We start from the raw sequence: 26,050 nt of genomic DNA, 5'->3' as shown, positions 1-26,050 counted from the left end.
ATTAAATTAAATTGTAGTAATATCCGGGACCTTTTCTAAGCCTTGTAGAATAATACAACCATTCACTGGAAACCAACCTCATAAATGAGAGTTATATACAGTATGTCTAAACAAAGGAAAGAAAAGATGACAAGAGATTTGGTTAAAATCTGATAAACTTTAGTCTATGATAAATTGAGATTTCAGTGGTGATTTGAATTTGGATTAAACCAGATGCAGTGATGCATGTTTTAGATAGAACTATTAGTGATGGTCTGAAATTTTGGACTTCCACGTGTTTACACGAATTAACATACATCAACATGCTATTTTGTTATGATGTTTTGTTTGTTTGTGATGATAATAAACAAAGCACTCGAAAAATAAGATAAGATAAAATAAGATTGGGACAGACGGACGGACAGACAACCGGAACATTATACGTCAGTCCATGGCTGTCGCTGGTACGGAGGCATACAAATCATGTATCTGGGTGCAAGGAAAGGTATCATCTATTAGGTAAAATGTGCTCTTGCTTATTATATCATACATTGATTACAACTGATTTCTCCACAGGCATGTAAAAAAAATTATGTAACGCAAGAAAATACAAATACATTTGTACGAACCTTTCCAACCAACATGCTAAACATGAAACATTAAAAACTGGCAGTCTGATAACAGCATAGTATAAACACATATCTTTATCTAGGTTGTGTATGTTCCAATCCAGGCCTTTGCTTCACGACGTACTGACTGGACAGAGCTACGTATAGACGCCATTCCTCTGTGTGTTAGTGGCTGTACCTTTGAAGAGCACTCCTGTTTGTTTACTGTGGAGTCTAAAATTGGGCGTGATGCTTGGTTAGATTTCCATCAGGAGCTGGCTGGAGGTCACCGTGGGGGGCCAACTAGAGTCCTGTGAAGTCTTCAGCCGCCTATGTTTAGCAGAGTACTGCTCAAATGCTATTGCAGAAAAAAAGCCTCAGTGGAATACAGTGAGGGGGAAATTGGCAGCATTTCTGTTACTCATTCTATAAAAGACTCAAAGACCTAAATGATATCCTCAGCTGAGTTCTGACAACCTATTTTTCATATAGCTTATTGAATATTTGATGGATTGTGAGTATGAGTCAGGCTGTGCTGTCTCAATCTTCCATAGTGTTTAGTTTGTAACTCAGATATGCTATATTACCAGTGTACTGAATTTTGTTACCAAGTGTCTTATATTTGATACCTGGACCCTGTTTTTCAGTGGGTCCGAAGGTTTGTAACCTTATTTATTTAGGATAGCTATTTATGGAAACCATTTTAAGATTCTTAATCTCTGTCACAACAGTGTTTTTGTAACAGGAGTGCGTAGAAGAAAATAAATGAAATAGTATTTGGTTCAGTATCACTTTCATGCAGAGTAATTGTGACCTTTTGATAGTTAAGTCCAAAGAGTTTCAGAAGAGTCTGGGATCAGGACTTATTCTAAAGGGTTCAAGTAATTATTTTAGTTTGAGTATGTCATTTTCAAGCTTGCAGACAATAAAAGTGGTGCTTGATATAGGTTTAAAAATTCCACTTTTGAACTTTTCAGATTGCACTCAGGGGAAATAGTTTGTTTCTGTCTGTCTACTGACTGCCATATTTGAATTATCAACAAACATTTCAATAGAATATTTTGGAAATAAATTTTTTTTTTGGTCCTTACAAACATGCCATACAGTGTCCCTGATGTGCCGCACTGAGAAATCTTGGGCCAGATTTACACGTTGATGCTCTCAACACAACTCTTTTAACTAGGACCACTAACAGGGACCACTAACATTACCACCATTTTTTGGTTTAAAATACCTTTTTTATAACTGCTTTTCTGTTTCCTCGTTATTTGACATTAATCTTGACTGTTACAGATTTATTCATTTTTGCATCAATTTCAAGTTATGATAAAATAATTTAATTTGCACCACCATTCATTCATCCATCCATCTATTGACCGTCACAGTGGGTTGTATTGGCATGGTTGTTTACTGCTAGCAGCATGGTGCCCTTTTTATTTTTTGCTCCAGGCTGCTTTGTTATTTTCTAATGGAAAACCATTTTCCCCTCACCCAGAGGGATTTGGATCTGGAGAAACTCCAACAAACTACCTGCAGAGTCTCTCAAGGGACACAGCGGTTATTTATATGTGAGTCTGTAACAAATCAACAACTTTTATGTGAAGATGTTGAAAAACAAAGAAAGTAAGACAGTTCCTAATTATCAAGGACATTTTAACCCCTTGATTTTATTTCCTGTATTTCTGCCGACTGATCCCAGTGGCAGATCAAATTGACTTATTTCACTTTTGTACACTCGAAAATCGATACAATTTGGATGTGGTGCTTGGCTATTCAATAAATACACTCACTAGATCAATTTCTGTTACACACTACTACATCCATCCTTGGCACCTATAATAGTTATAATAATATTACATTTAATTTATATAGAACTTTTCTGGACTCAAAATTGCTTAAAACCATTTGTATACAGTGGAGATCAAAATTAGAGAACAAAGTATTCATTCATTCGTTATTTTAAAAAAAACATGCTAGTACAGAAGTGGTATAGCCACAAAGGATATTCTATACAATTCTGAACAATAAAAAACAACAGTATTTCAGAATAAGTCAAGAATTAATTCACTTTAATTAAAATTTTACTGATGTATACTGATCCAGGCACATTGATGAGATAGGTATTTGAAGAGCCAAGGCAGACATCTCTACTGAGATATAACTATGTTAACGTAATGGACAACAATCTTTATGAGTAGAAGCTGATGATTTCTCTTTGCAATAATAGGCTGTCGCTGAGATCTCACACTAATATTTAACTATTTCACACCACATCCTGGCCCGAGTGAAATTAAATCTTATTGTGCTCTGCATGACTGCTCTGGACTGAATGGGAGGACCAGACTGTCAAGTCTTGTGCAAACCCAGAGTAGAAAAATGATCCGGTCAGGCTCACATTGTGTTCAAAATCATCCAGTGTGACCTTGTCTTTAGGATTCAAATGCATATTACTATCCATATTGTGTAAACTGATAGCTGACTGAGGTATTGAATAGTTTAATATTGTTCAATGAGAATTAAATTCATTCAGAGTTGCAGTGATGAAAATGGAGAGAATAACTTTCACCATCTGCCAGTGCAAAAATGTATCCATATAAACACTAATCACTGAACAATATAAGTTGATGAGGCTCTACAGACATTTTCAGAGACAGCTGATTATTCGATTGCCAGTGGTGGTGATACTCGACATGCTCTCATCGTGACAAAATGTTTTATAATGATGTCTAAACAGTGCATGAGTTTATATACGTACATGTCATGAAGACATTGAAGTTTGCATAGTTTATAGTTATAACTATAAACTGAAATGTAGTCGAGAAACTCGTCATTACTTTATATTTTGCTATAATTGCTGTAATGTTGATGGGACAACACTGATGAAGAGAAAGTTTACTACTACTACTACTAATGTACTGTGAATACTTTTTTTTCACAGTACATTCCCTTAGAAGTGTTTTCTATATCATTCAATCCATACCATTGTTCTGAGTGATATAATGAACATGGCTAGGGTTCGGTAGTTTCTTTTAAATCACATAAACAACTCTTCAAGAGCAGCTTCAATGTGGAGAGTAGCTCCATGTCAGGGATACATCACTGCCTCACTGAGCATCCTCAGGGACGCAGCTCCTTGTTTACATGGTTTGCTAGTTTGACAAGTTGAGAGTAAAACTACACTGGCTTTGTTCAAAGAGGCAACTTGTCACCTAAATACCATACACCAGTACGCTTCTTTGAAGGGTTGTCTGTTGCGGCTGTCTCTTTTATATCACACCACATAATTGCTCGACACCTGCAAAGATATTTTCATGAAGTGCCTCTTGGAGATTATGGCAGGTCCGATGCAGTATGACCTACTAGAAAACTGGAAAAAAATCCAGATAAAATTGGTACTGTAAATTGCAACATGAAAGAAAGTTGAAATGTTAATAATTATTTTTGCATTTACTATGCGTTTAGCTCTATTGTTTTTATTTCTCATAATCCGAATTACTGTTTCACATTTCCTAGTTTGTCCATGACTCTACGTTTAGTACTGTTGATTTATTACGCTAACTCATGAATATGGGGATATTCCTCCTGCATTTTAAAAAGAAGCGACGAATGGATCGGAGAATCGATATTTTACTGACTGGAGTATATGGCAGTAAATCTATGTTAGCCTTAAAATGACCTTGTGACTTGTCCAGTAAGTCTGCAGGTCTCTCCCCTTATACCCGTTGTAAAAGGCTCCCTTCCCAATTACATAAAATGCCTTCAGAAAGCGTAAAATGTCCAAAGATAATTATTCAGTCAGTGCATTTTACACCCAGTCCATGATTATAAGCAGAGAAAAGCAATGCCTACATTATAAAAACAATTGTGTAAACACATTAAGCAGTTTATTCTACATGTATTAAAGTTATAATCAGAGTAAATGCTCTATAACTCAAATAATGACTGAATCACCATTCACTCTTTCAAATTAGTCTTTGTATGTAAACAACATGTTTTGGTTTCCTTTAGCTTTTTAATTCCATGCAGAAGCTACAAAAGGTTACAGGCTCAACCTGCTGAAAACCAAAACATTGCTGTTGTGGAAAAAAAGCTTGTTTTGTGTGGGTTTTAGGACACAATTAACGCAAAAAGTAAACAAGCCTGTGTTAAAGTGTTTCATAAATTTGTCAATATGCAAAAACAGAAAGAAATTACTGAATAAAGCAAGCAGCCGGGGATACCTTTATCTGCATATTGGGTTTTTTCTGTTCGATAGTATTATAAAAAGTAAGCTATAAACTGTCTGAAATGCTACAATTTCCAGTCAAGATATGTGTAAAATGTAACAATCATTACACAAGACCTGTAGATTATGTTGAAGAAGCCAGAGCAGTTAAACTGCCCTACAGAAACTGACCGGGGTAAAGCTATGGATTATTTTTTGTCCCAACAGACCACTGAGCTCTCTGACCTTTCTTTGAGAGGCTCGGTCTCCGTGGACAAAAACACACGCAACATTCAAGAAGAGATTACAAACACATTATGTATCTGTCAATATGTTCTACAGTACAGTGACGCACTTGTGTTTTATTTTAAGTAGAGCAGTACCAAATGGCTTACAGATGATTCATGTCATTTATAAAGTCAACAGACAAGCAAGAAATTAAATGAGGCAACTCAGGATCAGATTACATTATTGATACAGGTTTGATACAGTATCAATAATCTTCCACTTTCATTTGTTAAACTAACTTTTCAGACACATCCAATGTGAAACTCATGATTATGTTGAAAACTCATTGTTTGTGTAACGAGTGTGAAGAAACCCTTTCCCTCTTACTCTGAAGTCTCCTTGTCTAAACACAAACACTGCCAAAACCACTTCACTGCTTACAGATGTCTGACATCAGTTGCCTGTAACACGTCTTCCAGTTTGCAGCTGCAAGAGAGAAGAGAATCACTAACTTGCCAATGTATCTGTCTTTCTCAGAGAGTCTTCACAGGAATTTTTGTATGCACTTACATCTGGACCGTTGCTTAAGAAACACATATTTTTTGATAGTTGTTTTCTGTTTTATTCGCTTTCGGCTATGTCTGGAATACTTTACATTATCTAAGTCTCCAACACTAGTGCTTCTGCTGGATAAATGTATTATCCTGTGCTGCCTTTCAGCTGTTTATTTAGCTATTTTCTCTTATGACAAAGTGTCTGGTTATGTTTAAAGGTAAAGGAAACATTAAAGCAGATGTGATGTTCAGTGTTATGGATAATCAATTCAACTCAAGCAAATCTGTCATACATTAATTAAATTAATACAAATGCAGCTGCCAAGAAGATACAAAAAAAGGAAAAATAATCACGCTATAAAATATAAAATTAATGATTTGGAAAATGGTTACCACCAAGGTACTGAGAAATACAAGAAATACTGCTGCTTGCTTTCTGAGTGAGTTAGATGAGAAGACTGATACCACTCTCATGTCTCTGTCTGCTATATGTAGGCGATTAGCGTTAGCTTAGCATAAAGACTTGAAACAGAGAGGAAAATCACAAATTGGCGTTTTTTTGTTCGGATTACACAAACAAGATGTAAAATGTCAGTGAGCTATAGAGATGGTAGGCTAATGTCTAATGGCTAAGCTTACTGGCTGGTGGCTGAGGCTTCGTATTTACTGTTCAAACATGAGAGATGATAGACAATTTCATCTGCTTCTCAGCAAGAAAACAAGTACACAAGTAAATAATTACATTCCCCAAAATGTCAAACAATTCCTTTAGGTATAGTGAATTTTGAAGCGTCTAAAAACTGTTATATCATCAAAATATATAATTATTATAAACAAGTATGCTTTCCATGAATATAAAAAATGGGGTTAACAAAGTAAGAATAGGAGTCAGTGTGAATCTGTGTGGAGGCAAAAAAAAACTATTAAATAAAACATCAGCTTTGGTACAGTATGACCAAAATGTTGCTTATATAAAGTATAGCTGGAAAAGCATTCCTGACACATATACAGAAAAGCAGCGTCTTGCAGATTTTGCATAGCCAAAAGCAATTATACAGAAAACACACTGGTTCTTGATGATGCTGAGGATATGGAGATAATTTCCACTGGCTAAGTGAGTCATCCAGCCTTCAGCGCCCTGACAGGCAGGAACCTACTAGCAAGCTTGTTTGTTCCTGCCATGTCTGTTACTGAGACCATCATGCTTGATACTCAGTCAGCTTGAGTGCCTTTGTGTGCATGTGTGTATCTGTGCCTGGTAAATGTCTCAGGTTTCACTCAAAGATGCTGTATTTTTTGTTATACTTGAGATCTCTACTAGGTAAAGTATGTGGATGGTGAGTGGTGAGTGGAGCTTTAGAGTAAGCAAGGTATATAATTTGTAGACATCTTTAAGGCTACACTGCAGTAAAAGCACAGTGCGAGCTTAGTTTCTGCTAAGCTATCTATATCATTTGAAGTAAAGCACTGACAGGACATTCATCTTTATAATCTCACAGACATCACACACAAGTCCTTCCTGGAGGACAGGAAAAAAATATTGCTTTGAATTCTCGTGAACTGGAGGATTGCGGGGAGGTCCAGTTACACTGGGACACAATCCATGCAATTAAAAAGAAATGAGCAAATAAAATCAATAAGGATCGCTTACACTGTGGTGTCAAAGGACTCAACAGAGGACAACAACAGCCTATATCTTAATTAGGAGAGATAATGTAGACACAGGCACAGCCCTGTGCATGCAATAAGGAAATAAAATGTTATTTACTCTCCACATAACTCCCTTCTCATATAAAGCAAGCAGAAGTTCATTACCTTTACTGAAAATCTTTTCCTTTTCAAACGGCACATTCTGTACGATAACATTGGTATTGGATTCATTTTTTTCTTTAACAATGGGTCCATGATTTCAACAGAGATAAAAGTTGACTTGTTTTAAAAGACAGTGTTGAAAAGGCACTACTTGATATCAGGCTAAAAGACTGAGGGGATAAAGAAGAAATATTGTTCTTGTATTGCAGATTAGAGCGAGTTATTCTTAGTTTTCTAAGCATGGGAAATTACAGACTTAGACTCAGTTACTTAGACTGTTTTGTTCTAACATAACATTGTTTGGCTGCATAGCTACTTGATCATATTTTTAAATATTATGTTTTCACTGTTAACATTATAGGGAAAGGAGCTTTTAGGATGAGGACTCATTGTGTCTGGTGAATGTAATGCTATGGTAACTTTAGCTGGAGGTTTGATACAGTAGCGTCAACTTTCTGAAATCCAAAAAAAGGGCAAAACAACTGCTAATGTTACAAAACGATAGCAGGACCAGTTTTCACACAGTGGAAAAGTGGAAATACTACACAGTGCACTTGCTAGTCTTGCTTTTTTTTGTAACAGACCCTCTAATCCCACAAAGTAATAGTTCAATGATAGGTAGCTAAAGGTAGTTAATGATATGCTAATGCTCGGTATTTGATTGCCACTGTAAGTAGTTTGATAGACATGCTGACGATTGCATTTTACCTTAGAGCAGATAAACCACTCTTTATATTTATGCTCTTGTGTTTTTGGTTTCAGAAAGAGCATAGAATCTCCTAAAACTCTTAAGATGACGTATTGCTCGTACTTAAGCCCCGTGCACACTCCTTCAACATGTGGGAAATCGACAACCTGATGGATGGTAGTATATACCGAATGTAACAGGCACAATAAGGGCGCACTCTTACTGTCCATCCGTACCATGCCCCGTGCTTTAGGGAACTTGTCCCCCACTCCCTCTCCCCCCGCGGGCCAGGCCCGTTTGTACTCACACTACCTGGGCCTCGGCTGCCCCATCGCGATGCGTCGCTTTGTTTACAAATCTTTCCATAGACCTCTGAGTTTTTGTGCTTCTTGTCCGACTATTTTTGAATATTTTCATCTGACCAAATCTGCAGTAAACACTCCACCTCCGCATCACACCAACGTGAACCTTTCCTCGCCATTGTTTTAAATGTCCGCGCATGGTCCGTCCTTTTTTTCTATGTCCGAACAGGCGCACATAAATGACGTCAGAACCGCCGTAGGCCTCGTGCTTGTGCATGTGCAAATATGCTTCAGAAAAGCCCACCTCTCCCAAACGGTCCCGCCGAGGCGCGGTACGGTTGCACTCACACTGGTCAAACGGACTAGACTTTAGCTGTGAAACGTGCTTGGGCACGGTACAGATGGACAGTGTAAGTGCGCCCTAAAACTGAGCAGGCGTCAACACAAGCTGTTTGAACCCTGCTACAACGCACCATTGTAGTGAATAAATATGAGGCCAAACACAGCAACAATTCACTTTATAATCCATACATGAAGATGCAATCTATCTTAAAAGTAACAGGATGCAACCCTACCCCAACCCATCTTTAAACCTAACCTTAACTCTTCATAGCTGGCTAGCTGCTAAATTAGGTGTTGGCGCTTGCACAGTGTGTCAGTATTGTCATGCCAGTGATGTTCGGTATACATAGCATCTAGCATCTATCCCAATGAGCCTGCTGTGCCTGGCTACTGTTGCAAAGTTGTGATTGGTCAATCACTGTATTTGGGATGGGGCCTATCAAAAAGTCAATTAAAACATGTAATTCGTTTTGCCCATGTACCAGGGAACAATGAAAAATGGTGTTGAGCAAGGAGTAAGCCTGAAAAACTGCATCAGTGTGTGAATAACAGCATGTGTCCTCCCTGTCTCTGTCTCTGAGGGTATTTTAACAAGGTGCTGACAAGAAAAATGATAATGATGTGTCTGTCATGATGCAGAGCTGGGTAAATTTGTCACGATGGCAGGTGACTGATGGTGTGGTATCACCCATTGGCCAAACCATGAATTCTTTCCCTGTACATTCAAACACACACACATGCCTGAAATCACTCTCAGGTACGAACAGGTAAATCATATCCTTCCTCAGGTTTATGCTCATTGTTCACTGACAGTCTGTCTTCCATTTGCAGCCTGAAAGCCACAAAGTCGTTACGGTAACCTTTACAAACTGTAAACTACTGTACCGTGACTGTAACTTTGAAATGTATGACACGATGCTGTAATCATTCTTCTTCTGCATAGTGATATGTGGGCTACATCAAAGTATTCACCAAGGTTATTATTGTTTCAATGTTACACAGATTTGAGGAATAAACAAAGCACTGGCACATTTTTTATACTCTCCCCAGAAATACTTGTAAAACCTGCAGTGTACATACTTTAATATCCAAACTGCTTGTTTTCACGTGCACATCAAAATAGTGAGTGGTTATAAATTTGTCAGTTTGCCTAGAATTTACTTTCAATCTCAAGCTCGTAAGTCTTGTTGATTTGTTTGGTGTTACAGCGTGTCTCATAAATTCCTCTGGGCTCTATGTAAAGCAACATTTTAATGGCTTTGTGCAGCATTTAGAGAACTTGAGAAAATGTTGACAGTATGTTAACATGCTTACAACTAAAATCCAGCTCTGTTGTTATTGTTTTTATGTCTTTATTAATAACTATTTGTTTTTCTACTTTCCATGAAAGAGTGTCAGTACTGGAGAAAAGTCTTGCTGCAGGTGTTAACATTCTGGGATAGAGAAAAGAGGTTCTGGCTTGTTTGCATTTCTTCAATCTCAGAACCCATCTACAACAATTTAGCCTCTGGGGTCAACTTATAATATTTCTGGCTTTCCTGTGCAGCCAGCGGATATTCAGGCAAAAACTATCTCTTCCTAGCCGCAGTCATTGTTTGTGGTCTGATATCATTTTCTGCTCAGGATGCCATTACTCCGTTGGATCTACAGTAGGAGTACAGCTCCTTTTAAGATTTTGATACTTTTGGAAGGGGGGACAAATGGGCTTTATTTTTTGATGGGAATCAATGTGGGTGGCCCCAGCCTTCACCTTCTTGGCAGTAAATAAAAAAATGGGCAAAGAGGTGGAGCGTGGATGGAGCTGAGGCGGGCAGAAAGAAGCCTACAGTCTTCTATGCTATCCATCTGCGACCATAACCTTAATTATGCATAACTTTAAGTCTCAACATTATTTAACGGATGAGTTATATAAAAATTCAACCCTGTACAGGTCTAATGAGTGGGGGAATTAGGTAAAGAGAGGAAAAATGTGTTTCTACCAGGGTGTAAACATGTTTATTTCTACTGTAAAGTTTGGCATGCGTGTGCTGTACACTACTGCTATGCGAACAGTCTGTGTGGTCACCTATTTTGGCTCGACCCTCACAGACATGGGCGGATAACGACATGATTATATTAATGTCACGTGGGCTGAGGAGGAGACATGGAAGCGGTTTGTATGAATTTGGATTCATGTACATTTATTTACTTTTATGCCCAGAGAAAAGAAGGCTGGTACAGTATGCACCTGTTATTGGGGACCACTGAGACATTCAGTGCATGACAAGCAGTATGGCACTGTCGAAACTAGAGACCCCGTGTGTCTTCTGCTGTATTGCATCAGATGAATTACATATTTTTTTGGGACAAAGTGATGACAGATAAATCCTGATCCTCATTTTTCAAACAAAATAGAAAATCAGCCGTGGGATGTGACTTTCATGTGTTGTGGTTAAATCTGTTTTTCTGTTTTTGTCAGAGAGAAAGAGAGAGGTGGGCTGTGTTACAGTCATGTCAGCAGCTGTAGTTAATGTCACCATGAATTATGTGTTTTGCGAATGAGGGAACATGTCAAGAACATTTCTATAAATGTTTAACAGGATGCAGAAAAACAATGCATAAATAGCTGTTGTCGTGCTTGATGCTGTCATTATTGAAAACTGGCTTTAAAAGCTTTAATTTCTACTCCCTACAGCTGACTTATATTATATTTCTATTAGTTCTTAGATAATAAGTTTTCAAAAGTTTGTTCAAATCAAATGTCATCAACTAACAATGTGTGTGGGAAGATATTTTTGCTTACCCTAACCCTCCACAGCTGTTTCAGTGCTGCACTCTTGTTTGTTTGTGGAAAAACAAAAAAGGAGAAAATAAATGTGTGCGAGTGACTTTGTGCGTACACTTACACACTTTCCTTCCGCAGCAACCGCAAATGCCATAACTGCCTGGTACTGCCACAAAATTGCTCTCCCTCTTTTCCTTTACAACAACACCATAGCACGTTACAAGCTGCTTCACTTCCTGTCGACAACCTTATCAAATTAAATATCTTCAGAATTAAGCTAACTATGCCAGACGCTAAATGATAAGGAATACACTTGAATATTACACATCAACATTCCGCTATTTATCAGTATATATACAGACACTAATGTTATATACATTCTGTTATGTTGTTATGCCAATTTTTCCGAACAACTTTTACATCAAATACATTGTAGGGTGCTATAGTTTCTACAACCAACTATTTAATACAAGGATACAACCCTACATTAATAACAAAAAATATCAAAAGTAGTTGGATTTACTTTCAATTGAAGGTGCTGGAGGTGGCCTTCGCTCTTGCCTTACACAGTAAGCAAAGCTCCCTCAGCACCCTCCTTCCCGCACCCATGCAACTAACGCATGGTTAGTCTAAAATATTTTTAGCCATTTCACTAAGGCTTACAAATGCTAAGTTAAAGATAATATTCTTGACCACATTTCTCAATTCTACTATTTTACTCATATTGAGCTGGAAATGAGTCAAGGACACACAGACACACAGACACACAGACAGACACACACACACAGACAGATACAGACAGACACACACACACAGTTGGCCTGGACAGACTTCATGCTTGTTCCATTAGAGAGGCTTACCTCATTTGACACATTATGTCTCTGCATTTCAATCATTATCTAGGAATTAAATTCAAAGTGAGGAAAAATGGTTGTAAGCCAGCTTGTTATATTTAATCTGTTTAAAAAGAAAATGCTTGGCAGTGTTCATTTCACTTTAATCACAGCCCATATGAGGTGCTGTACATACCACATGCAGAGTTTAAAATTATAGGTAGCCATTTTCACTCATAGAACTGGTTTACTTTAACTGAATGCAGCCAGTATTAATAATTTAGGTGCTGTAATCTCATAGCTAACATATTATTGAGAAAGTAGGAATGTAACTATACTCTGCGTGACAGTAAATCCGCAATACAAACATGACTATTTATATCAGTGTCGAAATTAATCACATTACTCTTTTCAACTATTAGATGGTGGTATCTACTTTTCACTTTTCTAGTTTTGCTGTGACGTCCCTCACGTCAGCTGATGGCATTGACAAGATGGCGGTAAAGATCGTGGATAAATTAAACGCAATCGAAAAGGAAAAGATAAGAGAAAACATATTTTGTAGCTATAAATAAAGGGATCTTTTCCACTCATAAATTGTCTGTCTATCGTGAACCATATTGAATCATGACTTCAGAAGAAACCGGAATAAAGTAATGTCATTTAAAAAAAAAAACGGAAATCCAGTGAATGTTCATTTCAGGTTATAAACCCAAGATGTTTTGTTTTTACTGATTCACTGTATTTAACTAAATGTAACAATGCATTTAAAATGTTGAACATAACATAAATCTGTTGACCCTGTTTTATTCAGTGTGTCTTATCTTCAGAAATCTCTTTCCAGAAACAGATGTTGCAATAGTCTTTTCAGTTACTATGTTCCTCTAAGTAATAATGACGCAAGCTCGACTTTGAACAGTCGAGGGAAAGAGAGAGAGGAAAAACATGGTCTGGTTTTAGTTTAGCAATCTTGACATTCTTCTATTTTTGTTTCTGTTTTTAATAAAAGAAGAAATGTTATTTGTTACATAAACGTCCCTGATTCAGTTGGATTTAAAAAGATTACAGACCATTTTCAGAACTCATCTTTTCTTTTCTGTTGAATTTTGAAGCTAAATAAAAAGCTTTGACTCTCATCCTTGACACTCTTTTCTATTGTGATTTAACAAATCAATTGTATCAGTAGTGACATTTAAGCATGAACAAATTTTACACGTAAATGTCATTGAGGGCTCTTAAAAATGGAAGGCTTTGCCTCTAATCTAACCTTCTCTAATAAGTGATGATTTGAAGGGATGACAAAGACAGACTATGTATGGGCTCAATCCATACATTTCTATAATGCAAAGATGTGCTCCAGTAGCGAGAACTGACCTGTGAGTTGTCTCTGAAAGGCAAATCAATATTTCTTGCAAGCTGCATGGTAAGCAAATCGAAGTTCTTTAGCAACAGATAATGAATACAAAATGTCAGGTGACATAAAAAAATTAGTCTTTCACGGTGAAAATAAACATCCCTTGGGTTCTACAGTCCTAATTATAATATCATCAACAAACCAAAAAACAACGTCTGCACAAAAAGTGGTTCAAAATTAAAAATCCACTTTTTCTTCACCCCGAGGGTGTTTTTGTCTAACCAGATTCATCATTCTGTTGCAACAACAGCTTTCCCATTACTGTCAAGCAGAGCGTCCCTTTGCGGCAATAGATTTGCCTCTTCACAACCGAACAAGACACTAACTTTTTAACACATGTCATAAAGCTCTGAGACATCTCATTCAGTGCATAGGGGCCTGTGTTGATCTGAGACTTCAGACATGCCATCAGAGAGAACAAGAGGTACGTCATCTGATGGTTTCTCGGATGACAGGCCTGGCACAAAACAGCCCAAAGCTTAGAAGTGCAGTTCACTTGACACACAGTCTTCAGGGATGTCTCTTAAAAAAAATGTTACCCCTTTTAAAATGAATCAGTTAGTGTGGGTGGGAGGCTGGGATTGGGGTACATAACAAATAAAGCATTAGCCTACAAAAGATCCAGAGGGAACACTCCATGTGCCTCCTTGGTATCCATTTAACAGGAGGGCTTACAGCATCCAGCTACTTACAGCCTAACCGAAGTGCTATATTACTCACCAAGCTCAGCTGGAAACACTATAGAAAATGTGTTTGCCTAGGATCTGCTCTCCTTTATCAATCCCAAACAGCAGGGACCAGAGCTTTAAGCACTATGCCAGGGTTCCAGCAACAGCAAACAACATTTTAGACAGAAAAAAGACGGAATGGTTGCACAAATAAGACTTCAGTTTTGTCTCTGTAAATCCTTTAAAGCTGAATCTAACAAAGTACAGCCTACTGAATTCCCACAGAGACTATTCAAAGACACTGCCTCGGAAAAGTAACATGAAGCCTTAGAAGTACAAGTGCGCACACAGGCAGGCAGGCAGGCAGGCAGGCAGACAGACAGACAGACACACAGACACAAAGACACACACAAAGATGACAAAGAGAAGATGAGAAAGAGGTGCAAGGACACTCCATTTGAATTTTAATCTTTTCTTTCCTACCGATGAAGAGGTTCCATTCAGCATCTAAGTCTGCCTGGTTTGCGAGACAGCCCCTCATAACGTTGTGACAGTAGTTGTGACAGGGTTTCAGCCCAGGCATGCCGCGACAGTATGGACAGTACAGCATCTTGGTCAAGGCTCTGACACACGCCGGGATTACATTCACCTGTAAAGCAAAGAGAGATTTTTTATTTCAGTTTTGTCGTGTCAGTTCTTTTCAGCTCATTTAACTGTAGTAATTGTATCAGGACATGCTGTATGATTCCTCCAATGGAGCGAGAAGTTGTGATAAAACAACAATGCCGAACCACGTTTTCAGACATTTCTAGAGTTCTACAAAACATCATGAGATTGCCACAGAAAAAAAGCATCAATAGTATGGAATGCAATTCCCAATTGAAAGTTCAGGAGGGGAAAAAGTCAGACACACTTCAACTTCTAACAAAAATCCTGCACTACATCACATCTTGTGAAGCTTGAAATGTGAAAACCCACCAGATAAAATCCTATGACATGGCGATGTTTACAACTCTGTCCATCTTGATTCCTTGTGAAGGCTGTGCCTTTTGTTGTTGGGTCATGTCATTGTACTGGCTTGAGTTAAAGTGACAGGATTCTCACATCTGCTTCCCTTCAGAGGACGGGATGCAGAACGAAGAGTACATCTGATAATTGGCCTGTCAGCCTCTGTATTCATGCTTGACTTTAGATTTTGTCCAGCAGACTCTGGAGACTCCTGGTATGTGTGTGTGTGTGTTAGTGTGTGTGTGTGTGTGTGTGTGTGTGTGTGTGCGTTTGTGTGTGTCAGATCGGTCAGTTGTCATAAGAAGGACCACATAAATGGACACTATCGTCTATACTTAGATGGTTTAGCTGTGGCAGAGGAATCAATCTACCCATCCTAGAAAATTATTTGAAGAGACAGTTTAAAACAATAATTAAGTCTAATTCTAGAGCAATGCCATGTCCATCCATCAGAACAAATCCATTGCTCATTTCTAAAAGTCAGATCAAGTTATATTTTATCCATTTAATACAGCCTCAAACACACTTTGCCTTGATTCAGATATGGAAAAACTCAAACAGTAAAAAAAAACCCAAAAAAAACAATAATCTCTCTTTCAGGACGGAGGAGTTAATATGAGGTTTTTATCCTGAGAAATATTTATTCATTATTCAATTTGGGTTCTACCTTATTCTTTTGCATGATTAGTATTGTTAATTTGACTCGTGTTAACAGTATTACTGTTGTAAGAAAAAAAAAGAAACATGCAGAGACAGACAACACAGAGCCAAGTGAGCAAGAGCCTGTGATACAAATACAGCTGAAGATGAAAGTGAGATCGACCTGAAAAAAGAAAAACATTGGTGCACCCTTGTAGCTCCATAGCAACATCTGATGTTTTGCTATGGCACTGTATTACTGCTTCAGTCTTGTCTACAGTTAGAACACTGTAGCCTGTCTTTGATTTTTGGCCAGACCACCTGTGTGTGCATATGTGTGTCAGTGAGAAAAAGAGGAGCCTAGAGATGAGAGAAAATAAGGGAGAGAAAACGAAAGATACAGACAGGGGGAAGTCAGAAATGTAAGTTATTAGTGTATATACTACCACTGCTGCTTGGCAGGTGGCAACAAGAACAGTGAACCATCTTTGACATTTGTAATCTGCCACTGACATCAAGCGATGTCTTATAAGAAGGCTATGGAACTAGGCTGCTAGCACATTTCCCGGCTGACATGCCTGGAAAACTATTCATGTGTCACATGTTTAGCACTGTCGCCTAACAGCAAGAAGATTCCTGGTTCGAATCCAGGCTGGGGCCCTTCTGTTTGGAGTTTGCATGTTCTCCCTGTATCTGAGTGGGTCCTCTCTGGGTTCTGCGACTTCCTCCCACAGTTAGGTTAATTGGTGACTCTAAATTGCCTGTAGGTGTGAATGGTTGTCTGTCTCTGTTTGTCTCTATGTGCCCTGCGATAGACTGGCGTCTTTTCCAGGGTGTACACCGCCTCACGCCCGATGTCAGCTGGGATCGGTCACAAGGGATCGATTTTATTATTACATAATTTTTTTTATTCTCATACTCGTGTACGTCATGTTGAGTGTGTATGTGTAATATTTGTCCTTGTGTAACATGAAGAATTCATTGGTCTGCAGTGTTTGGAAGCCACGGAATGTAGTTCTACACAAAGCATTGCTGTTTATTGTTTAATGGTACGCTAAGCAATGCTGACACATTTGCAATGTGGTTAATCTTACAGCACCAGGGCCACTCACTTGTGTCTTTGTAAGATGGGTTAGCTAGAAACAGCATATTTAGCTTGCATGGCAGCTGGATTCTCGCAATTTCACAAGATTATATGAGAATCATCCAAAAAAACATCTGACGGCTTACTGGTATAGGAAGTAGTATTATATAAAATGATTACATTAATTTGGCCAAATTTGTAAATAGTTTATATGTTTGTAATGGCCTCCCTCACCAATAGATTAGTACAGCCTGTGTCAAGACCTGGGGCCTGTTTCACAAAGCAGGTGTAGTGAAAACTCTGAGTCTGTTAACCCTGAAATGAGGGAAACTGAGTTTTCCGTTTCACAAAGGGAGGTAACTCAAACCAGAGAGAGAGGGGTAACTCTAGCCTGTTTCACAAAGAGAGGTAACTTAACCTCTCGGTCAGTTACCATGGTAACATGCTCTCTGAAACTAACCTGGTCGGGACCAGGTTTTTCTCAGAAAACCTTGAGTTTCTCTCTGTCTCCGCCCTCTTTCAGCCACACACAGTGTTTGATTTCCTCATTCATTCAGTCAGCACGCGAGTTTTGGCGTAGTATAGTTCTGTCGTCTGTTTTTTCAGAAAATCATTGCAAAAATCAGTCATAAACTATATTAGGTGGCGACTATTTTCACTATCATGGCATGTCCTTTTGATAACGATCCCGTGGATGAAGGTGCAGAATTACTGCATAGAGAATTAAATATTCGTCGGGAGATGATTATCAAACTATTGATTATAGATGTTCTTGCATTTCAAGGCAATTCTCTTTTTGAGCGGTACAGTTTCATATCACAGCAGATATTGTGTGTTGCGCTGCGTTTTTTTGCAAAAGGGAGTTTTTTTATACAAAGTATAAAATCATTCAGTAGGCCTATACAGAAGTTATATTAGGTGGTGACTATTTCCACTACCATGGCATGTCCTTTTGATAACGATCCCGTGGATGAAGGTGACGCATTACCGCAAAGAGAATTAAATATTCGTCGGGAGATGATTATCAGACCGCGCATAGACGTCCTTAATATACTGCAGCCATAATTACAAAATGAATGAAATGGATCTTTTGAGAAAGTTGAATGTATTTGACTTAGGGTTTCCTGAATATAATCCCTGCTTTTCTTGCTATTTATAGGTTCAAAAGTGTGTGCTTTTAATTGGGTTAGCTGTATATAAACTACTCCTATAGGTGGAAACAATAGCCTTCTGATCCAGAATATCATCTATAATGCGAGGGGGTCTATTTCACGGCAGGGGTGCTGAATACGCACAACACCGTTTCATGTCACAGTCCATCTCATCCCTCCTTACATTTCCAACATTAACAACCAGTAATGCTCTTATATCACAGCAGATATTGTGTGTTGCGCTGTGTTTTTTTGTAAATGGGAGTTTTTTATACAACATACAACATATAAAACAGCCACTTACGGTAATATTTACTTTACCATGTAAAACATGCTCAAAATGAGGCGTCACCATGAGGTTGTGCCAAACTACTCTGAGTTGATCAACCTAACGCAAATCTGCTGTTCTGGAACTGAAAACTCAGAGTTTCCTATCTCAGAGTAGATCAACTCAGAGTTCAGGGTTAGACTCAGAGTTTTTTTAACCTGCTTTGTGAAACGGACCCAGTATGGTCATGCCTTTTGGAATAGCTAATGCCCCAGCTGTTTTTCAGGCTCAATGACGTGCTTCGTGATATGCTCAATCGCTCCGTTTTTGTTTAACCAAATGACATCCTGATCTTCTCTAAGGACTTGAATGAACATGTGGTGCACGTTCGTCAGGTTCTTCAGCGTCTCCAGGAGAATCGTCTATTTGTTAAGGCCGAACAATGCGAGTTCCATGTGTCATCTGTAGCATTTTTGGGCGATATTGTGGAGAGTGGACAGGTTAGGGCTGACCCTGCCAAAGTCACTGCTGTGACCGAATGGCCGACACCCACCTCCAGGAAGCAGCTTCAGAGATTTTTGGGTTTCGCTAATTTCTACCGCCAATTCATTCGTAACTACAGCCAGGTAGTTACTCCTATGACCAGGTTGACATCCCCCTCTACTCCGTTTGACTGGTCTCCTGCCGCCAACAGCGCCTTTCTGACTATGAAGAAGCGTTTCTCGTCCGCTCTCGTATTAGTGCAACCTGATTCTGGTTTCCAGTTCATCGTCTAGGTGGACGCCTCAGATCTGGGAGTAGGGGCGGTTTTGTCCCAGCGAACATTGTCTAACAATAAGGTTCATCCGTGTGCTTTCTTCTCTAAGAAGCTGTCGCCTGCGGAGAAGAACTACGACGTCGGCAACCGTGAGTTGCTAGCAGTTAAGCTAGCGTTGGAGGAGTGGTGACATTGGCTGGAGGCGGCAGAAGTCCCATTTGTGGTCTGGACTGACCACAAGAACTTGGCCAATATTCAGACAGCCAAGAGACTCAACTCCCGCTAAGCCCGGTGGGCTTTGTTTTTTGGTCGATTCAACTTTACCCTGACCTACATTCCAGGAAGCAAAAACATTAAACCGGACGCACTTTTGCGGCAGTTTGGACCAGCCGAGGAGGAGGAGTCCGGTGTCGAGAACATCGTCCCCTCGTCTTGTGTGATGGCAGCATTAACCTGGGAAATCGAGTCCACTGTCAGACAGGCTCAGCGCTCTCGACGCCTGTTTGTTCCTGCCAGCGTTCGCTCCCAGGTACTTCAGTGGGGACACTCTTCTCGCCTTTCCTGTCATCCCGGAATCACCAGAACCCTAGCTCTTCTTCGTCGCCACTTCTGGTGGAAGACCATGGCTCCTGAAACCAGGGAGTTTGTCCTGGCCTGCACCGTCTGCGCTCGAGGGAAGACTTCTCATCGACCTCCAGCAGGCCTTCTCCGCCCTCTCCTGGTACCCGGACTACCATGGTCTCATATCCCTTTGGATTTCGTTACTGGAATTCCCTTATCCCAATGTAAAGACACCATTGTTACGATTGTGGATCGGTTCTCTTTCTAAGCTGCCGTCGGCCATGGAGACGGCGCAAATCCTTGTGGACCATGTTTTTCGCCTCCACGGGATACCTGCGGACATCGTCTCAGACCGTGGTCCTCAATTCACCTCCCGTGTCTGGAAGGCTTTCTGCCAGGCCTTAGGGGCTAAGGTCAGTCTATCCTCGGGGTTCCATCCCCAGTCTAATGGTCAAACGGAGAGGGCGAATCAGGACTTGGAGACTGCCCTCCGTTGCATCTGTGCCCGCAATCCTAAATCGTGGTCTTCGCAGCTTTCCTGGGTCGAATACTCCCACAACTCCGTGACCAGCACCGCTACAGGTATGTCCACCTTTGAGGCTTCGTTGGGCTACTTACCTCCTCTGTTTCCAGCCCAGGAAGCTGAGATAGCTGTTCCATCCGTCCAACACCATCTCAAAGAGTACGTCGGATTTGGAGGGAGACCCGTGGGGCGTTGCTCCGGACGGCGGAGCAGAACCGTAGGATGGCAGATCCCCAATCACATCTCTGCGCCTAAATACAGACCCGGACAAAGGGTGAGGCTTAACTTTCTTGACATCCCCCTGAGTGTCGCTTCTAAGAAGCTCGCCCCCCGTTTTAATGGTCCGTTCGAGATTGAAGCCATTGTTAATCCCAGTGCCGTTCGTCTGAAGCTTCCGGCATCCCTCAGGATTCACCCGACCTTCCATGTGTCCCATTTAAAACCTGTTACCACCAGCACGTTGTGCCCGCCTGCCGTCGCCCCACCACCCCCCCGTACCGTTGACGGCCATCCGGCATTCACGGTCAGTTCCATTTTAGACGTGCAACGCCGTGGTCGGGGTTGCCAGTACCTGGTGGACTGGGAGGGCTACGGTCCAGAGGAGAGGAGTTGGGTCTCCAGATCCCTTATCCTGGATCCGTCCCTGATCCGGGATTTCTACCGGGCTCATTCTGGGAGGCCCGGTGGAGCGCCTGGAGGCGCTCGTTGAGGGGGGTACTGTCAAGACCTGGTTCTGTCAGTACCCTCCTCTCTTCCTTTTTGCTTGAGTTTGTCTCCCTCTGTCTGTCTATCCCTGCTTGTGTATGTGTGATCATGTTTGTCTAGGTCCGGTAGGAGTTCCCCCCAAGCTGCAGCCTGTTAAGCTGATCACCTGTGCCACTACAAATACCTTGAGCTGACAGGCAAGCAGCGCCGGACCGTTGTAGACCCTTTACTGGTCAAACTATTCCCCCCGGATTGGCATCCCCTTTCTCGTTGTGGTTATCACGCTCCCGGTCATAAGTTTACTAATCGTGTTTGTTTTCTGTTTCTCCATAGTTTCCCGTGTTCCCGTTTCCCGTCCGTCTCCCTGATCTTCCGTCGTCTCCTCGTTCCTGTTTTTCCCGTGATTGTTTTGTTAGTTATATTATCTGTTTTCTCTGTAGTGTTTTGCGTTCGTCTGTTAATATTACTAAACGTTTTATTTGTACTTTAACTTCGTGTCCGTGTCTGCATTGGGTCCACCATCTTTGTGTGTTATCTCTGAACCGTTCATGACAGCCTGATTACTCAGTGGTAGGGTTTGTAGTTCTACACAAAGCAGAGGTTGAAGTAGGTCTTGGGTTGCTGTTTTTTTTGTCACACTGCTGCATATGATGCAAGAATGAAGCCATTGTGGAAGTTATTAAACTTAATGCATAATTAAGGGTATACCACTTTGAGTGACAGCTGGTTGCCATCACAGGAGACTGTAGGCAGTTTAATTCTGTACTATAGTTTATGTCTAGTATGCCCTTGAAAGGGCCAAAAGGATCACTACCTGAGCTTCTTTACTTATCCATATTGAAAGATCAACATGACAAGGACATTTGTTTATTAATGTACAGTATTTATCAACTATTATAATTTCTATGAAGACATATTTTATATTATTACAACTGATTGACACAGCAAAACATAGGAATATTTGAAACAAAGACAGTAAAGGACATTATACGCCCACATAACTAAACTAACTACTACCTAAAGACAATTAACGAGCAACAATGCAATAAAACAAAAAAAAAAGTGATTGGGACCAGGTGAGCAAATGCATGTGTGTATGTGTATGTGTGTTTACATGGAACTGAGCCCTGGGTTTGTCTTTAAGGGCCATTCATATTATTACAATTGTGGTTTACTACAGCATGTTGTCATTCAGCAACAGTTTAGACATCAACCTCCACTTCTTAAAAAATACAAAAACTTGATTTTCTAAAACACAATAGGTGTTTATCAAGGTAATTGTTACCAATTGATATGTTCATACATTATTTATATATGCATTATAGTGCTATAGGTGTCTGCTATCAGACTGTATGGCCTTTCACACTCATTAGATTTTAACATTAACCGGCATTTCATTTCTAAATTTTGTAATTCACATGCAGTGCTGGAGAGAGTACAAAGAAGAAAAAGAAAAGCAAACAGAAACAGAGCTGGCTGTGTAGGAAGCCAAAGATGCTGCCAAAGATGCAGAGAAACAAAAACCAAGAAAAAATAGATAGACAGATACAGATGAAACAGACGGAGAGAGAACCGAACAAGACAAACAGAAGGACCGGGCAGGTGTTACGGGTACATTTGGACAAAAAAACAGCACCGAATACATGCCAATCACAGTGTTTGCTTTGGAGAGAGCTTATTTCCCAAATAATATTTCACTTGCTAATCACACTTTGTGATTTCTAAAATTATGTATTTTCTCAAAGTTTAAGTAATATTTTGTTAGCAGATCATAAAAGCAGCCAACACAAAATTTAATTGTGCCCTTTCAATATTAATTTACTGACAGCCCATGTGCAGTTATAACCTTAAGAGCTCTGGTCATTCTTTGCAGGCACTTTACATTCTGTATTGACAAAATCAGTATCACACATTAAAATCCACGAGTAAAATCTGACTGTTCCATGCAATTCACTAGTCTACTGTGACTGAAACAGGGACAAGAAGTTTTTAGATTGCATCCCCAGCAATCTCTTTCTCTCTCACTCCCTTTCCACTGTCAATGACTCAAACCCCACGGATTAAATATAACATTTTCCTATCACATTATTTGAATCATTTTATTTCAAAGTCTCATTTGCATATAAATATATTTGTTATAGTGACAGAAGGAGAGAGAGAGAGAGTGCTTGTCCCTTTTGTTTTCTCTGTTGGCTCAGCCCCAACCATTCACTGTACCTGGGCAAGGACATTAAATCCAGTTTAAACCACCATCATAAAACAAAAACTAGTCAACAGGATGACTTTGGAATATCTTATCCCCTTAATAAATTCACTGTTCCACTGCTATGGTATAAATAATGGCAGCATTGCAGATGAGCCAAAAGAATATATAGTATACTGTATCATCTACTCAACATCAGCGAACCATTGCAAATGTCATTTAGATGAATATTAAATCATTTTTTAAAGTTCTGGTATTAATCTGTTTCTGTCAATTTAATTAAACTTGGCCCAGTTTCTAGACAGCCTATTACAGAGACCTGGATAAATTTCTTTACTGTAGACCCGTTTCAACTGCACTCTTTGCATTCAGTGTGGCTTTTTAGTGTTGACCAAAGAAATATATTTCATACTGAAAATAGGAAAAGTGTTTTAAGCTACCCTTGAGCTCTGTGAGCCTTTAGAAAATTTGCATTAAAATGGTGCCTCCTAACGCAATTATCTTACAGGGATCTTTACAGCATTGCAGTTACTGTGCCCAGCAGTCACTGTATGGCCTGGATGAAGGGTAATCTGATAATCTTGTTAGCACTTATTTACAGTTGAGTGGATGGAATATTTCACAGCAGGCTGAGTGTAGGATTGGGGCGCAAGATGCCTCAAATCTAGAGTGAGATTACAGCACTAATCTCCTCATCTGATGTTTAAGTGCTATGATCACGCCACATGGAGAGCATGTGTTTGTATGCGAGTCAGTGTGTGAGTTTTGCAGTCCTGGAGGAGGTATTTCCTCCACTGAAGTAAAAAGTATCAATATTGCAATATGACTCCATTTCAAGTCAAAATCCAAAAATTAGGATGGGAATTGATCCGATTTTATTGATATACCAATGGCAGTATAAATCCGATTCTTTATTAATTCCCTTAATGATTTCTGATAACATTTTTGTGTGGAAAAAAACCCTACACAGGTTTTCAGCCGTTACAGAATTGTTTCATTATCTCCAAGTTTGAACACAGTGTAGATAAAATGAGAGAATATTTGTACAGCATTCACTTACTTTTAGGATTTCTTAGTCGAAGAAAAGATCTGCTAACACTGCGTAAGTCACACTCGTGCGTTGTGTGTCAAATACATTGCATTCCAGGAATTTAAACCCATGTTACAAAGTATAATGTTTCAGCATATTGTTGTTTTTTTCCGCTCTAAATTAAAATTATACTTTTACAGACATCAAAAGCGGATTTTCAAAGCAAAACCGAAGTTATAGCAAGAGGGAAGACTACTCCAGCCTTAACCAAACTATCAATCAATCAATCAATCAATCAATCAACAAAAGGGACAGAAAAGTATTATATTCTCCTCTAACGTACTGCTACAAATGAAAAGAGTCAGGGACTGTACTGCTACCTCTGTATGCTTTTTCAATGAGTCACACTGGAGTGAACCTTTCTACCTTGAAACATTTAAAGGCATACTATCAGGAATCTATCTTTCGGCTCTCATTATTGTTGCACTCAAGAGCCAGAGATTAAACAAAAGGCCTAAAAGGGCGAGTCAAAAACCTGTATTTGATGTGTTCACCAGGAAAGTAGCCTAACGTTAGATCTACAGATTGGTGGGTCGGTGTACATATTATATAAGTTTATCTTTGGCTTGATATTGATCCACCTGTTGGTTTTAATGGTTATTGACAACTGAACACAATACAGAAACATAATTGGTCTATGTGCTATAATTAAGGATGATCAGAACGGTTGCATTCTGATGCTGAAATGGCTCTCAGTCATATAACTCAGTGCCCTGTTACTGACCTCATGAGACGTCACTGCCTTTACCTATGCATTAATGTGTAAGTTGTTTTACTGTTGTACTTGGTCCGGGTGAAGCTAATTCAAATATTTTACACTAACGCATGATATTTTATACATATTTTTTCCATTACTTAAGTACAGCACCCCAGTGTATGTACCTAGTCATGTTTAGTGTTTTGTAGAGAAATACTCCACTTTAAAAATGAGAGTGGGTTGAGGCATAAACAGTGGTCTGCTCATTAGTCTGTTGCTCCAAAAGAGCAGCTTGAATATGCAGTCACTGTTTCTGCCCGACTCCTGATTTGAGCATTAACTTTACTGAGGATTGGAAATGTGAGATTATAAATGCAATGAGCCCGGGTAATAATAAATCATGCCACTTCTAATTTCATTGTACAAAAGGACACAGTCGGGAGCCATTACACTCACCTGAATGCCATATCAGCAATAAGACATATCCAAGATAACTGAATCATTATAATAAAAGGCAAGGCTCAATATCATGATGAACGATACCTCGAACACACACTTTTGGAAGACATCACCTTGTCTATCCGGCAGGGTGTTGTCATGCACATATGGCGTGAACTCCCTTTAGGACTAACAGAGTGGGAAGAGCACAGACGATGGAGATTGCTTTGTGCCACAAAGTAATGAAGTTGTGAGAAATGACAATGACTTTGCAAGCTACCAAGGCCAATCAAGGGGAACACTAGAGGGACAGTGAGACTGTCGCCAAAAACTTGTCTCAATAGTTCCGTCATAATTATTGTGACAGGCCTGTGTTACTTTGCACTGATTGGACATGGATGTAAGACTGCATTGGTGCCCCAGTGTCCCCGCTCAATTCCACAGCCATTAGTGTCGATGGCAATATGAGTGATCCGTCACTGTGCAAATCAGACTCCCATCTGCTACATAGAGAAACATGTGCCTAGTTG

At 39.6% G+C, this 26,050-nt stretch overlaps 1 protein-coding gene across 1 annotated transcript in view; it reads right to left on the bottom strand.

Annotated features, from left to right (window-relative positions):
- The window catches only part of LOC310947143 (glypican-6-like), a gene marked incomplete at its 5' end in the record, with an annotated part of 155,210 nt that overhangs the window by 40,095 nt on the left and 89,065 nt on the right, over positions 1–26,050 (bottom strand). The window contains one exon of the mRNA XM_083913841.1: positions 14,880–15,045. Coding sequence (XP_083769967.1) covers positions 14,880–15,045 — 166 coding nt within the window. The remainder of the gene's footprint in view (positions 1–14,879; positions 15,046–26,050) is intronic.

Source organism: Echiichthys vipera (genome assembly GCF_963691815.1).
Source record: "Echiichthys vipera genome assembly, chromosome: 1".
NCBI lineage: Eukaryota > Metazoa > Chordata > Actinopteri > Perciformes > Trachinidae > Echiichthys > Echiichthys vipera.
The sequence above is the reverse complement of the archived record's forward strand: the minus strand, read 5'-3'. Positions and strand labels throughout refer to the sequence as shown.